This window comes from Indicator indicator, chromosome Z, assembly GCF_027791375.1.
Source record: "Indicator indicator isolate 239-I01 chromosome Z, UM_Iind_1.1, whole genome shotgun sequence".
NCBI lineage: Eukaryota > Metazoa > Chordata > Aves > Piciformes > Indicatoridae > Indicator > Indicator indicator.
The window spans coordinates 31018353-31034580 of record NC_072053.1 but is presented as its reverse complement, the minus strand read 5'-3'; the positions used below and the strand labels follow the sequence as shown (position 1 = coordinate 31034580).

Genomic DNA, 16228 nt, shown 5'->3' with positions numbered 1-16228 from the left:
TAACAATGTAAAACACTGAGTATCTTACAGTCTTAGGTAATTCTGGCATGCCCTGTAAGAGTTAATACTTAGTGATACGCAGACACCATGCTTTGATTTCTATTGGAAACAAACTGGGTTGGTGTTCTGTTTTACATTGTTTATTTTAATATATCTTCTTTTAATAAATTATTTATTTTCCCCTGAAAGCCTGTAGAGCTTAAAAGCTTATAGCTTAAAAGGAAACATGTTATGCATTTTACAGTATGCAAATATTATGATGACTCTCTATTTACAAGTTCCTAGTATTTTAATATATGGTTTGTGTATCACAAATTAAGATATTTTTCTATGAAGCTTTTAAATTGAAATATAGTGGAAGACTAAATATGAATGAGAGCACAAAGAGCGACTGTAGATTTTGTGCAAATTCTGTTACAATACTGTTTTGTAACTTTAATGCTTTTGCTGTTAAATAGCTTCCTATGCTTAATGACTGTTAGATTATGATCAAGTATTTTAATATACCAGTAAGAGTACTATACTATGCACAAACTTTTAACTGCAGTCCAAACAATAATAAAAAAATTACCTATTAACCATAATTCCTGTGTCTTGTCTCTGAGTGGTTGAAAGTAAGCATGCAAAACATAGTTTAAAAAGTTCTGAAAACATTCTTAATTATGTTAGATCTATGCCATAGCCAGTTTTTGATCACCGTAACTTTAAACTATTAAAATCCTTATTTTGGAAAGTGGGATGAAGCAGAAGAGAAAAAGAAATAGAGAGTGTAGAAAATGTATTTGATAATAAAGAGTTGCAATATTTGTCTTTTCTGTGGTCAAGTAACAGTGGTTTAGTCAAAGATATGATTTTCTTGGTGCTTCCGTGTTTAATCTTCTAACTTGAGACAAGGCAACACAGTCCAAAGAATCTTCGCTTCCGTCTTCTTACCAATGGATATGGAGTCAAATTTAGGAGGCTGCTATCATCTGTGATGAAAAAAAATCCATTTCAATGCAGGCAGGTACACACACAGAGAAAGTTTGTACCATTTATGTGTCCTAATGGTACGCAAAGGGTCACATAATAGACAACATTGTTCTAGGCACAGAGCAAATAATAACCCAAATTCTGTATATAAAAGTCTTACAATGTTAATTATCAGGATCTCCATCATAATGCAATAGAAAATTCGGCAAGACAAATACCATCTCACTGATATTCACTCAAATGTAGCCCCCAGTATAGGAAGGACATGGACCTGAAGACATGGTCCAGAAGAGGGCCACAAAAATGATCAGGGGCTTGGAGCTCCTCTGCTACAAAGACAGGCTGAGGGTTGTTCAGCCTGGAAAAGAGGAGGCTCTGGGGAGACCTGATAGCAGCCTTCCAGTAGCTGAAGGGGGCCTACAAGAAGGATGGAGAGAGACTGTTTACAAAGGCCTGCAGTGATGGGACAACGGTCAATGGCTTTAAACTACAGAAGAGGAGATTTAGGTTGGATGTTAGGAACAGGTTCTTTACTATGAGGTTGGTGGAACCCTGGAATGGGTTGCCCAGGAAGGTGATTGGGGCCCCATCTCTGGCCATATTCAAGGTAAGGCTCAACAGGGCTCTGGGCAGCCTGATCTAGTTGAGGATGCCCCTGCTAAGTGCAGGGGGGTTGGACTAGATGATCTTCAGAGGCCCCTTCCAACCCAGACCATTCTATGATTCTATACCTCTGTTAATGGAAGATCTAGGCTGCCACAATATTCCTGCATAGATGAGTGTTATGTTCCCAAATAAACCCTAAAGTTAAACACCTTGAGAACTTGCAGACATACAAGTTTGGAAATGTCAATGTTAAGGTTAAATTCTGGCCTAATTAAAAAAAAAAAAATCCCTTTATTGAGTTGCTGTGTGTTCCTATCACAGAGACTTTTGATTTAAAACTGCAACACTGGAACATCTTGGCACATCAAGAGAAAAAGCACTTGTATGGAAAAGTTAGTGCAATATACTCACTCTATTTCTGGTTAGCATTCTACCTTTAATACTATCTTCTTGTAAATGAATAAAAATTTACACATATTTATGTGAACTTGTGCACTGGCAGTGAACTATCTCACAAAACCTTTACAATTCACTTTGAATTTTAGGCATCTTCAGGCAGGATTTCAGGCTAAGAGCTATGCCTCATTATGTTCCTGTTCTGGTCATGTCAGGAATCTAGACATTACTGTAAATACAAATACTTAACTATGAGAACCTAGGTAAGAGATTATTTAATACTGTGACTCAAGCTTATGAATGGTGTGTTCTCAGCAGAGTAACTTTCCTGCTGTGAACTCAGAGAATTTCATAAAAAAAAAAAAAAAAAGTCTGTGAGCTGTCAATTTGTGGTGCTTGCAAGCTTAAATCCCATTCTGGCTGTCACTGAAATCAACAGCAAAAGTCTAATTTGCCAAATGCAGGATCAAGTCCTGTGATGGTTAGCTCATTCAATGGCATTCACTGATCTCACAGTCTTTCTCTTCTAATTCATGTAGAGGTCAACACTACAGCCCAGACCATCCTGATGTAGAGGTGATCAATGATTTTCTGGCCAGTGCTGAAGGGCAGTGCAGACATCAGACAGCAGAGAATAATTCTCAATGCCTTATATCTCTACTTTGAATTCAAGTTTCTATATGCTTTATATTCTTCCAATCTGCCTTTTCCTGCCTTATTTCCACTACATTCCTTTCACCTAGCCTAGGCATAGGCATCCTGGCATTCTTACAGTCCCTGCAATGGTACATCCGTATCATGTATCATAAGCAATTCCCTTTCTCCTTTCATAAAGGTTTTTCATAAAGCCATCTCCTCAAACTCTTACTTGCATAATGAATTTGTTCATTCCATATACATCTCTTACCATATTATGCAGACTGCTAGATTGCTTGGTTTCTTGGGACAAGATCTAGGACACATTAGGCATATTTCACCAGCTGCCACAGTGCAAGGACTACATAGCACTTAAGAAATACACATTATCAAGAAGAAATCAAAAAGGAAAATTACTGTCTTTCAAAGTTCACGTGAAGAAAGAAAGTCTCTGTAGGTGTACAATATTTAACACTGCTGGCCTAGGAAATAAAGTCCCAATGCTAAATGCATGCATAGGCTGGAGATCCTGCCCCACTGTGCATTTGTATGGGGTGCCTTGTAGTTGGCTGCTGAGAAAAGCAGGCTGTTGGCAGACTCAAGGCAAGTGTCTTTTCAGCATGGGTAGTGTCATGTCTCAGAAGGTACAAACCCATTACTCAGTAGGATCCCCATCCTTATTTTGGAAAAAGAAAACCTCCTGACACTGGGAATTAGTCATGATGCTGGCTTCATACCAACAGGAAAAATCTATTATTGCATTATAGATACCATATCTATAAAATTGCAGGATATCTCAAGTGAAACTTGAGAGGCCGAAGTTCACATGCTAAGTTTTGGCTCCACCAAATCAATAGGGAAGAGACCTTTCTGTAACTTGTATAAAGTATCTCTAGACATTTTAGATCTAATGTAAGGCAAACCCTTTCATTATCTTAATTTTCCATACATGAAGAAAATACAAACCTACCTTGATTTTTCAGTGGCAAAGGCATAGTTTCCCTGAGTTTACTTAAAAGGTTTTTCATTTCTCTCATATCTCTGTGAAAGCACAAGTTGAAAGAGAGGAAATAGAACAGCAGTTGAAGATTGAATGGGGAATGGCTCACAGTATGGTTGTACATACGGAAATAACGGAGCAATAAAGACAAAATCTATTAGGCAAGCATTTGCTTCACATACAGGTATCAGAAGATGCGTACCAAAATAAAGGGCAGTAAATATAATAAGGGAGGAGTTTTAATCCGGTCTTATGTTGTAACTAGCTGCATCTGGTCCAAATGATCTATTCTGGCACTTCAGTATTCCATACTAAATGAGTTAGTGGGCACAACGTGATCCTAGTGGCAAAATACAAAATATGCCTTAAAATTAACACAAGCTAGTACCAATGTCAACTTAATACTCTCTATCTGCATTTTCTAGCTTGTGCCATGAATGTGTTCTGTTGTTCAGAAGGAAATTTTTATACAAGTAGTTAAGCTATGACGCTTAAAACTCGCTACACAGAAAGTGAAAATTTTAGAAACAGGGCTGTCAGTTTCACCTCTCTTACGAGAACTCTGTCGTGAAATTTTCTAAATGACTAAAGATGGAAAATATGACAACAAAATATCATCTTACAAAGTAAATTACCTTTTTGTATGTTTTGAGAGAGATCAGAAGTTGCAAAAAGGTTCCTGTTTTACAGATGGATGGCAGAACGGCTATTTTTTGTGCAGGCTTCTAATTTCTTAAGGCTTTCAGGACTAAATGCAATGAGGCCTTGCCTCATTCACCCACATAAAAATGGTTCTTAGAAATGAAGCAGCATAACTAATAAGAAATTGTTCAGTTTTATTCTCTATCCTACTTTCTGAGCATGATATTGTTTGACAAAACAAACATGATAGCCATTAAAATCACAGCTGCAGCCTAACATAAAAAGGGATCAGTGTTGGCCCTGATCCTGTTCAGTATCTTTTATTGATGATCTGGACAAGGGGATTGAGTCCATCATCAGTAAGTTTGCAGATGACACCAAGCTGGGACCAGGTGTTGATCTGTTAGAGGGTAAGAGGGCTCTGCAGAGGGACCTTGACAGGCTGGATAGATAAGCAGAGTCCAACAGCATGAGATTTAACACATATGAGTGTCAGGTTCTACACATTGTCCACAACAACCCCATGGAGCACTACAGGCTGGGGATAGAGTGCCTGGAGAGTGGTCGGGCAGAAAGGGACCTGGGGGTTAACAGCAGGCTAAACACGAGCCCTGTGAGGAGCAGCTGAGGGAGCTGGGATAGTTTAGCCTGGAGAAGAGGAGGCTCAGGGAAGATCCTTATTACGGTCTACAACTACCTGAAGGGAGGTTGTAGCCAGGTGGAGGTTGGTCTCCTCCCAGGCAACCAGCAACAGAACAAGAGGACACGGTCTCAAGCTGCACAGGGGGAAGTTTAAACTTGACCTTAGAAAGAAGTTCTTCACAGAAAGAGTGATTGCCCGTTGGAATGGGCTGCCCAGGGAGGTGGTGGGGTCAATGTCTCTGGAGGTGTAAGGAAAGACTGGATGGGGCACTTAGTGCCACGGTCTAGATGATTAGTTAGGGTTGGGTGATCAGTTTGACTTGATGATCTTGGAGGTCTCTTCCAAGCTGGTTGATTCTGTGATCAAAATAGGTATTTTTGGAAAAGATCTGTTGGCCATTAGGGTTACTCCCTGGTAAAGGGTCTCATTTTGTCTTTCAGCTGCATAGTTAAGAGGGTAAGAGAAGTCCACTTTCACAGACTTGTGGATGATGCTCCCCTTCACTCACAAGGCTTTCACATTCATAACTTATGATCATTCATAACTTATGCACATTCATAAGAACAGAAATTACAGAAATGAATGAGATTTCATGCTTTTATGAATGCAGAACTGCAGGCCAGCAGATTTCAGGTATAAAATGACAAACCACTCAAGATGAGACAAAAGCTGCCTCTTAAGATGCTTGACCCAACAGCAACAACACTTACCATGCTTTGGTTTGGGCAATTAGCCTCTGGTAATTAGCTTAATTAAAGATGCCACTTTTCTCTGCCTGTCTTTGAGGAGTTGTTCTCAGATACATTTAGTGTTAACAGGTTATTTTATTTATTAATACCTGCAGCAACACTGGCTGCCTAGTTCAAAATGAGTAAATAAACCCTAGACAGAAATTTTTTTGATTTAGGTATGAAGTGCTACACGTACCTTTCAGTATTTTCAATATCTGTGGAAACCTGCCATAAATGCTGCTGAGTGTCTGTTGGCGATGACAATGTGTCTTCTAAAATAGGTACTTCTGAACTCTCTTCCACTTTTGTATCTAGGATCTTGGGTGGGGCACAAGGCTCCTTTCCTTTAAAATATTGACACAAAACACACATTCAAATTATTTATTAATTAAAATGTATACTCAGATTATATTGTTTATGTTTTGAGCTTGATCTTGCATAGGATAAGTGAATCAGACAGTGGTGAATACAAATTCTGAGTAAGAACTGTTCAGAAAGAGAGCAGACCACACCAATTTGGTAATCAGTGCTGCTATTTGTTACTCCTACCAAATAAAACTGCAAGGAGCATACGTGGAGTTTAGAATTTTACATAGTGAGCTTTATGAAGAGTTTCACTTAAACTCCAGTGGCTCCCATGTAAAACAAAATAGAGAGTACAAAACGGAACCAAGTAAGTAAAGGAACTACCTTGTACATTCTAAAAGCAACTTCAAAAACTTTGACACTAAAGAACATTGCAATCTGCATCTCCTGGCATTACAGCCATACTAAGGGAAAATACCAGACAAAAATGTACAGGTTTGTACTTGGCGATTTAAAAGCAATACACAGCTGCCACCACTCATAGCCTAATACACATTATTTTCTGAATTTCCATGTTTACAGTTGCTTAATTCATGCTCACTATATGAAAATAAAATGCAGCGCCAGAATTGAGTGGAGGCTTCATGACAGATCTGTAAAGGTTTTTTTCAGGGAAAGAATGGGACAAAGGGTATGGATGATGACAGTGGAAGATGCAAGATAGTTAAGTACTATCTTTTTTGGTGGGAGTTTTTGGTGTCCTTATAAACCTCCTGTGGACTGCTATCAGACTGGTTTTTTTAAAACTATAAATTTCTGGATCTTTAGAAACACTTTTTGGGGCAGGTTCTCTAAATTTTGTATTCTGGTTAAGTTACTCCTTTCCTGAAAAAGAAAAAATAAAAGAAAAAATATTCTTAGCTACTTGTCTGAATGTCAAACTAGATATTATTTATACTACAAAATATACATGCTTAATGGTTGCATTACTCTTTAAAGTCAGGAAACCCTTTTCCTTACTCCCCCCAAAACTGTCACCTAACTCTGCTTCAAAGACATTGAATGACCTGACACAGTAAGTTTACCATCTATAAGGGAATTATGTTGTGTGTCCTTTCTCTGATGTTTATAGTTTGTCATCCACTGATAACTTCTGCTTTGCCTGACCCCTGCATGAGTCACTTTATTCCACCAAATGGTAAAATGTTACCCAAATAAGATAGCACCTAAAATTTTTTTTTTTCCTGATGTTGCAGTGATTTAATTCATGTCAGTAAAGAATCCAAAATGTTCTAGAGCAAGTGCCAGAAGAGGCAGATGATCATATGGCCCAAAGTGGTGAAAGAGGGGAAGAAGTGAAGGTGTAAAGAAGGGAAGACAGAGAGGAAGGGATCAAGGTCTTTCTGGAGATAACAAGCTATTAGGCTGACTTGCTTGCTTATGAAACAGCAGCCTAAGCCTACTTCCCAGATTGTGTTTTACTCTATTATCATCCTGTGCATACAAAATACCACAAGGTGTTACTGCTGGAACCAGGTATCTGTTAATTTACCCATTACTTTGCAGTGTTATGGTGGAGCTGTGACCTGACCTTTGGTGACAGGTTGTTAAGAACGAGCCTGTCTACAGATGCCTCCTTCAGGAATGTAAAAGGTGTTTCAATGGAAACAATAACAATACTAGAATTAAAAAACAGTAAATGTTCTGTTTTGCAACTTGAGAAAAGAAGCACTGGTTCTTTTTGTTAGCAAAAAAGCTTTTGCAGATTTAGCACAATGTACAGCACATATTTTGTCTGAAGAGAGCTGTCTACCAGTAATTCTGTTGTTTTGTGAAGCATTCATGAAGCTTTTCTGAACTTCAGAGCATCTGCTCAATCACTTGAAAACAGTTTAAGAGCTGTAATAAAGGCTAATAATAAAGACTTTACTTGAATAATATATATGAGTGAGGTTCAACATTTCTACTACATAGTATAGTCTGTAGAGAAACAAAAGCTCTTTAATTTCTTCTTTTACTGGTGGTATTACACATTCTTAAAATAGGGATATGAACCCTAAATTTTACTTTCAATTTACTTGGTGGAAAGACTTCCGTTAATTTCAGTTTGGAGTTAGATCATACACATAATGTTATCATTGACACTGGCTTCAGAACACACTTCATGTTCTTGGCAGTTGACTAGAAGTAGGTTCGTTTTATTGCGAAATTTTAACATATAAACATGATATATTATTTGTTTTACAGCGTCTAATTCAGTGTGGTTTTTTTAAGAAGCAGACAATGCCTTCAATATGAAGTTACATACCTGAATTAGACAATGCTGAAAATCAGACTTGAGTGAGAATAAATAAGACAGAAAATCATCAGTTCAGTGAAGTTATACACATCATCTGTGATAACTGTGCTTTATGTGTCCCACCTGTTCTTCTTCTTACTGCTTCTGTGATGACCTCTGTGTTTTTGCTTCTGTCATGTCACCCTATGCACCTACTCCTAGTCATCACCTTCATCACGAAGAAACTTATACAATGAAAAAACCACCAAGTGTATGTGCCTCAGAGATAGTTAAGAGTTTGCTACAGATGAATTAGAAGGATCTTTAAGGAGAGTAACAGAATTTAACAAAGCACATAGAACGTCTCTCTCAAAAAGAAAGCAGTATTTGCATTAGGCTTCTAATCTGGCAGTTAAGGATAAATGCACAAGCCATAGATCACAGCTAAAATAAATGAAAAGGAGAACATTAAAAAGGGGAATAGGAAAGAGTTGCGAAGGAGGTAAAAAAAATGTTGCAAACTATGTCTAATATTCTGATGGACTTCATTCCTGACTTACACTTCTGCAGTTACCTGCAGAACTCATAGACAGTCTCACTGGAAAGTTTAGGGAAGAACCAAAAGGCACAATAAGTCTCTGGTAGAAGTCGTGTTCTCCATCTTCCATGCCTATTCTTGTTTTGTTCATTTTGGCCAATTCACAGAGTCCACATGAGAACAGGTGATTCTCTGGATTTTTATAAGTGCTTGTTTTTCTACACCTGTGTTCTTCTCTTTCCTCTTGCATTTTATCCCTCTTGTGCAAGTATATATGTAAGTAATTACACAATATCTACTAGTCTTTCAATAGAATGCTATTTTACCACATCTTTTAAACAAGATTTCCTTTCCCTTTCAAAATTTCAGATAGTATGTAATTTAAACAAAGCCAATTATCAAAATGAGTGCCTTGCTCAAATGCTGCCTAGATCACTAACAGAATGATTACAATCTGCAATTTGGGGTTTTAAAATATATTTTCTAATATATGCAATTATATAAGCACCCACTCAATTATTTCTGTAGATGATCCTGGTAAATTAATATTCTCTATGTAAGCATGTTTGGATGTTAAATTTCAGTAACGGGCACTTCCAGAGTGGCATGCCACAGTGATCCAGTGATAATAACATCTTTCAGTTCCTAACAATGAAAGGAATATATTATTATTATTGTTATTGTGGATATATGAATCAGCAAAGCTCTTTTATCTGTCTACATATTAAAAACATGATTAAGTTCTTGATAAGGTATCAGTGAAAGTCTCTGACCCCAAGATAACTGTGGCTGAATATAACAACGTATGCTGAAGCGTGCTTAAGAACTCTCAGGTAGTTCTGGGTTTTCTCAGTGTGGGACCTTGACATCCTCAGTATTAATTTGGAATAAGGTTAATCACATCCAGCGGCTTCCGTGGACAGAAGTTATGTCAGTTACTTCAGCCCTTCAAACTGTAGTGTAGTGTTCCATTACAAAGAAGCAGTTTCCTAGCAGGAAGGGTTGGCTAAGTTTCTCTTGGGAAAAGAACATCAACATCAGCCCACTGCCTTAGCTTTTATTAGTTCTATAGTGTCTTTGACAATGTCTGATCAAGATACCAATATCCACGTTATCATTTATTAGCTGCAGATTGCTGAGAGTAGGATGCATGTCATTCTACCAGAATCTCTGCTGACTCCCAAGTAAGAAATTAAATTGGTGAAATCTCACAGAGATTAAAACCCCTAACTTTTCCAACAGGTAAGAGGACTAACAAATGGAAAACATTACCTTTAAAAATGAGCTTCAAGACACAGCAAGAACATCAGACACGCACATCTATAAATTAAGCAAAGTTTCTAAGGATAGTACTCTTCGTACGCAAGAAGAAATTTTTTTTTATAATACAGTCATTCAGATTGTGAAAAATGATGAAAAAGTAAAAAAGCCATATATAGCAAGAGCACAACATATTTTATAATGGTGAAATTACTGCCTCTTTCATTCCTAGGGATCCGTGTATACAAATTCTCTACACTGCAATCCCAGACAGGTCTGGGTTCATTCTGCTCCTTGGAATACACTATGTTTTGACAGAATGTAGAAAAAATTGGTGGAAGGTCATTTAGTCTAACACCCTACTGAAAGCAGGGCTAACCTGCATCAGATTGCTTAGGGCTATTTCAGTTTTCATTATTTCCAAGGATGGTAATTTTATAGCCTCCTTGGGTGGCTGTTCTAGCACACGATGAACTTCGCTATGAAAAAACACTCTAGGTGTTGTAAATACCAGTTTTTTAATATACAAGTGCATCATTCTATTGGCTAAGTTCCTAAACTTAAATAAATTGAATTCCTGTGATTGTATTATTTTTTTTGCTATTATGAATTTTTCTCAAATAATGCCACAGAAATTTGGACGCAGGTTACTGTAATCTCCACTATGTGGATATGTCCTGGTTTAGGACCAGACAGATCCTCTGTTGCCCTGAGAGCGACAAAAGAATGACACTCACACAAATGGATTGGAGACTGATGGAAATTTTAAATGGAAAAGCAATTGGTGAAACTACAAAAACTACAAGCATAGTGGGAAAGATATCCCAAAGTGTACGGAGTCCCTTACACAACACCCAAAGGCCTCCCAACTCTTCCCTTCTCCCCACCTGAGGGTCCACCCAAACCCCCAGGGCTCCTTCTTTCCCCCCCCACTGCTAGGCAAGTCTCAGGCTGGCCAGGTCTGAGACTGCTCCCCTGCTTCTCCTCCTGGCATTAGGCCTAGACAGGCCTAAGAGGCCTTGAGATACTCCCCCACCATTACGTGATAGGGAGCATCTCCCACGGGAGCAGAGAGGGAAGAAAGAGGAAGGGAATGACTTTGCAGATAGATTTATAGGACGCAGGATTTATGGGTAGAAATACGCCGTTTCCTGTGTCCACCTTATTGGGTTGGACACTCGGACACTGGAGGTGTAGCTTATGTGGCAGTAACAGGAGGCACCCAGCCTGAACTGCCTCAGGACAAAACTTACTCTATTTAGAAATGGTAGAATAGCTGCCATGAAAATATGAGGAATCAATGTGTATTAATGGCCATGGTGGTTTTCCATTGACTTCTGGACTCAATGTTCTGTCTTTTCTTACCGTAACAATTCCATGAATCTGTTCTATGACTAGCACTTCCAGACAGGAACTGAAGCTGGCCCATACTACAACGCTGTAATTCATCTTAACCTTTAGACATCTAATAGTTTTGTATTTAGGTTAATTATTATTAATTAGTTATTAGTTATTAATGTAGATTCCATCTTGAGGCAAAAGGAGAGACAAGACATACTGGAGCTACTCAGGTGATCTCAAGACACTTCCTGCAATTACAGGAGGTGGTTTGACAAGTGCAGCTAATGCTCGGAAATGTAGTACAATCTGTCTTAAAAATGCTGATTAATTTTAACAGTTATTGGCATCTTGTTATACAGTGACTCTGTTAATTCTGCCTCTTCCTATTTCACAGATTTTTTTTTTTGACTTGGGAAAATCACCTGGCTTTAGCTGTATCCAACAGCTGGATGTGAAAAATATATTACGGGATCTTTCAGCATGACAGGAAACACATATAGTTCATTACGAGACCTTCATTACAGTTCATTACAGAAATTTGTCATGTATTTACTGGAGAAAGAATAGTTACAGTCAGCACAAATAGAGTACCGACCCTGCCATTACTGACTAATGAGGTTACTAAGTAACTTGTTGTTACAGGTTTAGGATACCTGTTCAGTGAATCATCAGCATTATATCTTCAATAGGTGGCTAATCGTATATGAAATCATTAGAGAAATGCATATTCACTGAAGCAAGGACATCTCTTATATGTGTAAAAAGAGGTAGATTTCAGCTCTGAATCCACTATCTAGTTTCATAAAGTTAGGCAGCTTTTTAACCAATCTATCTTTTGCTATAAGCTGGTGTTTCTGGATAAACAACAACATATTAAGGGATTAGTTTAGCGCTAAACCCAAACCATATGGCTCCACCAAACACTTGCCCTAAATATCATGCCCAAAAAATACCTCTAATAAAGTGGCTGTATTAGTTTGCCCACTAAACTGATTAATAACAGCTAAAACTTTAGGGACCACTCCTTTAAAAAAAAAGTTCAGATTTTTAAACTGCAAGAACAACAGTGACACATGCCTGATATGACACACTTCAGTATCTGAAAAGCTTCAGTGGTATAGTTAATTTTAAAGTTTGGTGCTCTGTCTTTTGTGAATACTCATGCATGCCCCAAAAGACTGTTCTGGGTCTTTTTTTTTTTTTTTTTTTTTTTTTAAATCAGCAGCTGCGTATTTGTGCAATTCAGTACCTTTCCGATGAAATTGCAGTGATCCTAGCAGACATATGGACTTAAGCATTTCTGCTGTGTACATTTCTAAGCAACATTGCAACTGGATGTACAGTCTACAGATTTCAGGATGAATTTCACCATCTTCAGGGCTGCAGTAAAAGAGAAAAAAATTAAGTTAGCAATGGGACTGGAAGGACATTACAGTCATCAAATCCGCTTCCTTAGTGTTGCAAGCAACATTATATTCTCCTCATCAACTCTTAAGACATGCAGATATGATAAACCACCTGTTTCTATCAAACTATTTACAAACAATTCCTTAGCTGTACAAAGCCCTAGACTTAAAATCATTAAATGTGGGTAGTCTTTGGTAAGACTGCATGTCATTATTTTCTTCTCTGCATATTTTTTGAAAAGCGCTAAATAAGTGACTAAGATCTTTTCTCCTCTTTTAAAGCGTTGTACAAGTATTTTCTGGTACACTGCTGTCCAGTTTGAGTTACCACTGGTCCTGGTTTACATGCAGGAGATTGCAGGGCCACTGAACCTGTCACTGTTCGGGTTACAAATCCTGGATCAGGAAAATCAAGCCTACTTCAAACACACTCTTATAAGAAACATGTCAGTTGCAGTCTTTTGGATTTAGTCTTTTGGTTCTATAGGTTCTGTCTGAATTTCTTGCTGCTACCCTCTTGTGTTTAAATTAGTACTCATGATACTGCACAGTAAGGAGCATGGGATGTGTATGTTTTGTTTTGTTTTTCCCAGAAAAGTAGTAGCAATCTTGAAAACAAAAACTGAAATCCAGAGTAATCTGACATCTCCAATTAACTGGTTATGACTCTATGAAAATACTTTACCCAGATCCAGGAACCAGTTCTTATGTGGGGCTGTAAAACCAAGTATTAAATCTCACTTTTGTTGGCTGAGAATGCAGCATGGCCATGAACATACTTTAAAAATGAACTTAATTGTTTCTCTAAATGATAACAAAGTGACTTATCCAGTCACACCTGAGAATTAGGTTTTCAACGGTCCTTCCAAACGTAATTACAACAGGCCTGTAGTGGCAAGATTCAAGAGCTGGGATTTCAGCATTTAAAGGTTCAGACATTCTTGCTATTGGTTTGCTACATAGTGATGTTAAATAGTAAGACAACCCTCTAACTAAAGGAACCTGCTTTTCAAAGAAACTTGAACCTAATGGCATTTCTGAATACTAGTGCTAAAAGAAAAAACTAATTAAGCATGCTTGCTTGCAGATTTCTCGACTGTAAGTAATATAAATAAAGCCTTCACTATGAAAGATTGCTAGCGTTCTATGCAATCACTGAACTTCCTGTGGCTAACCCAATGCTTCAAAACACCCTCCCATAAATGAAATATATGTAGACTTGTGTATTTCCTCACAGGAACCAAAGCGCCTTGTCTGATAAATTATTTGCAGCAACAATAGATGGGGGTGCTATGCTCAAATGATTTCTTAATACCAATCTAGACCAAAAGCTTTGAGATCTAGAGCATATTTATGCATATTTAATCTAGTGAAAAAAGCTCTTTCTGGCCTACGGTAAGCAATCATTATTTATACTTAGATCCAGGGTCAAGTCAAAACGTTAAGTCCAGCTCTTTTGTCAAGAACAAATTTTAAGGAAAATCCTATCGGTTTGTGCTGATAGAATCCCACTGAAGTTTGGACTATACATTTGTGGTGAAGGCACCATATGCCCAGAATTATGCCCCCAGATACTGGAAAACTTGTCCCAGCATGCTCGGGCAAGTTCCCCCCTCTTCAACCCTCCTTTCCGGAGAGGAGAACAAAGGCCAAGGTGCCAACCTGTCTCCTTAAGGGGTAAACAACTACATGCATCCATTGCATGGCATGCTCACGCTTCTTCCATTTAAAGGCATAATTCTAGCTTCACACGTTCTACAAGCCAAAGCAGGTTGTTGGTAAGTGTGCCCATTAGCCAGATATAGCCTCAAGAAGTATTACCCCCTTTGTTTACTAGTTGCTCTCTCCTTTTGCTCTTTCCTTGTGCCCAATCTTGCAAGCACATTGCCCAAGAGCTAAGCCTTTGCTATTAAGCCACTGCCTGTAAATCTTCTTGCTCCCACATGCCTGCATACTAGTGGCCTCTGCAACATGGAGAAGAAGCCAGCACCCCGAGCTACCGGAGGAACTTGCAAAGGAGATCCCTTCGCTGAAGATACAAAAGCCAGCATCATAAGCCCAGTCACGTCTTAAGGGGGACTGAACTCCCCAGGGTAAGCTTTGGCCCAGAGAGGAAGGGACTAGCCTAAGTTCAGCAGTCCAACATCTGCTACAGCTATAAGCAGCAGACCAAACCGCCACGACTTTGTGTGTACTGGTTTGGAAAGCAGGACAGCATTCAGATGCGCCCTGCGTGATCCTGCTGTTTGTGGGGGAAAAATGGAGCCCCACCATCACCACTCCGCAGCCCTGTGCCATCAGGGACTTCCCAAGAGAGAGTGTCCCGTCCACTTTCTTTGGAGTTCAAGCAAAGGACTGCATCATACCCTTAAACAGGGAAGCAGTTGCTGATTTGAGCCAAGGGGAACTGCTGCTCCACCGACCCCAAAGACCATCACCGTCAGGATCAGGACGGCCGACCCTGTCAATGAGCTGCACCGATCCTGACAGCCCCCGGCCATTGTAATTGTGCCGTGGGACCACCCTGCCAAGGGAAGCCGCCAATCGTCGGAAAGCCTCGCCCCTCCTGCAGAGGCAGGAGGAGAAAGAAAGTCACCGTCTGAAGGAAAGCCCCCCTGCGGCCTGCCAGCGACTCAGCCGCAGCCTCAGACCTGGGCAGCAAGCGAGCAGCCAGCATGACCTAGCAACTTACTTCGCTACAAACAAAGACATAGTGTGTCTTTTCACGTGTGCAACACTCACTTAGAACATCCAGTTGTAAGCACCCACGCCTAGCTGCGTGATATTCCAGCTTGAATTGCCTCTTGATAGCATTGTCAATTTCTCTGTATATAGTTACAGCCACCAAGCATCTTGTCAAGTTGCCGTCTAGTGAACAAGTAGTGGAATGGCATCCTTCGTTCCCTCCATTACAAACTAATTCTGTAAATATTCTAATTGGGTCAAATTGTATATACTAAATCAGTTATGGAATATGTTTTCACAACTGTGCACTAGAATCAATATATAAAGTGGGATTAATCAGTTATTAATTATTTTTAATAATTAATAAAAATAATTTTTGTAATTAATATTTAACAATTCTTAAATTAATACCTTCTTCATCACAACATTGCCTAGAAGGATAGTCCAGGTCAGAGCCACAAATTCTGTGTGATTAAGAGAGTGGACCACCTCCCTTATGAGGAAGGGCTGAGGGAGCACCAATGCAGGTTAGGGACTGCCCTGCTGGAAAGCAGCTCCACAGAGAAAGACCTTGGAGTGCTGGTGGACAGCAAGTTCTTCATGGAACAACAATGTGCTCTTGTGGCCAAGAGAGCCAATGGCATCCTGGGATGTATCAAGAAAGGTGTGTCCAGCAGGTCTAGGAAAGTTCTTCTACCTCTGTACTCTGCTCTGGTGAGACCACACCTGGAATACTGTGTCCAGTTCTGGGCTCCCCAGTTCAAGAGAGACAGAGACCTGCTGGAGAG

At 39.1% G+C, this 16228-nt stretch overlaps 1 protein-coding gene across 2 annotated transcripts in view; it reads right to left on the bottom strand.

The window, feature by feature from the left end:
* Positions 1-879: 879 nt before the first annotated feature.
* The window catches only part of RGS7BP (regulator of G protein signaling 7 binding protein), a 53211-nt gene continuing 37862 nt past the window's right edge, over positions 880-16228 (bottom strand). Inside the window, exons 3-6 of one of the 2 annotated variants that reach the window (XM_054398094.1) lie at positions 12599-12729; positions 5823-5970; positions 3581-3651; positions 880-971 (exon numbers count right to left, since the gene is read on the bottom strand). In XM_054398094.1, coding sequence (XP_054254069.1) covers positions 880-971; positions 3581-3651; positions 5823-5970; positions 12599-12729 — 442 coding nt within the window. Of the gene's footprint in view, positions 972-3580; positions 3652-5822; positions 5971-12598; positions 12730-16228 lie in introns of those variants that run through there. The other variant, XM_054398095.1, reaches the window with a different exon arrangement.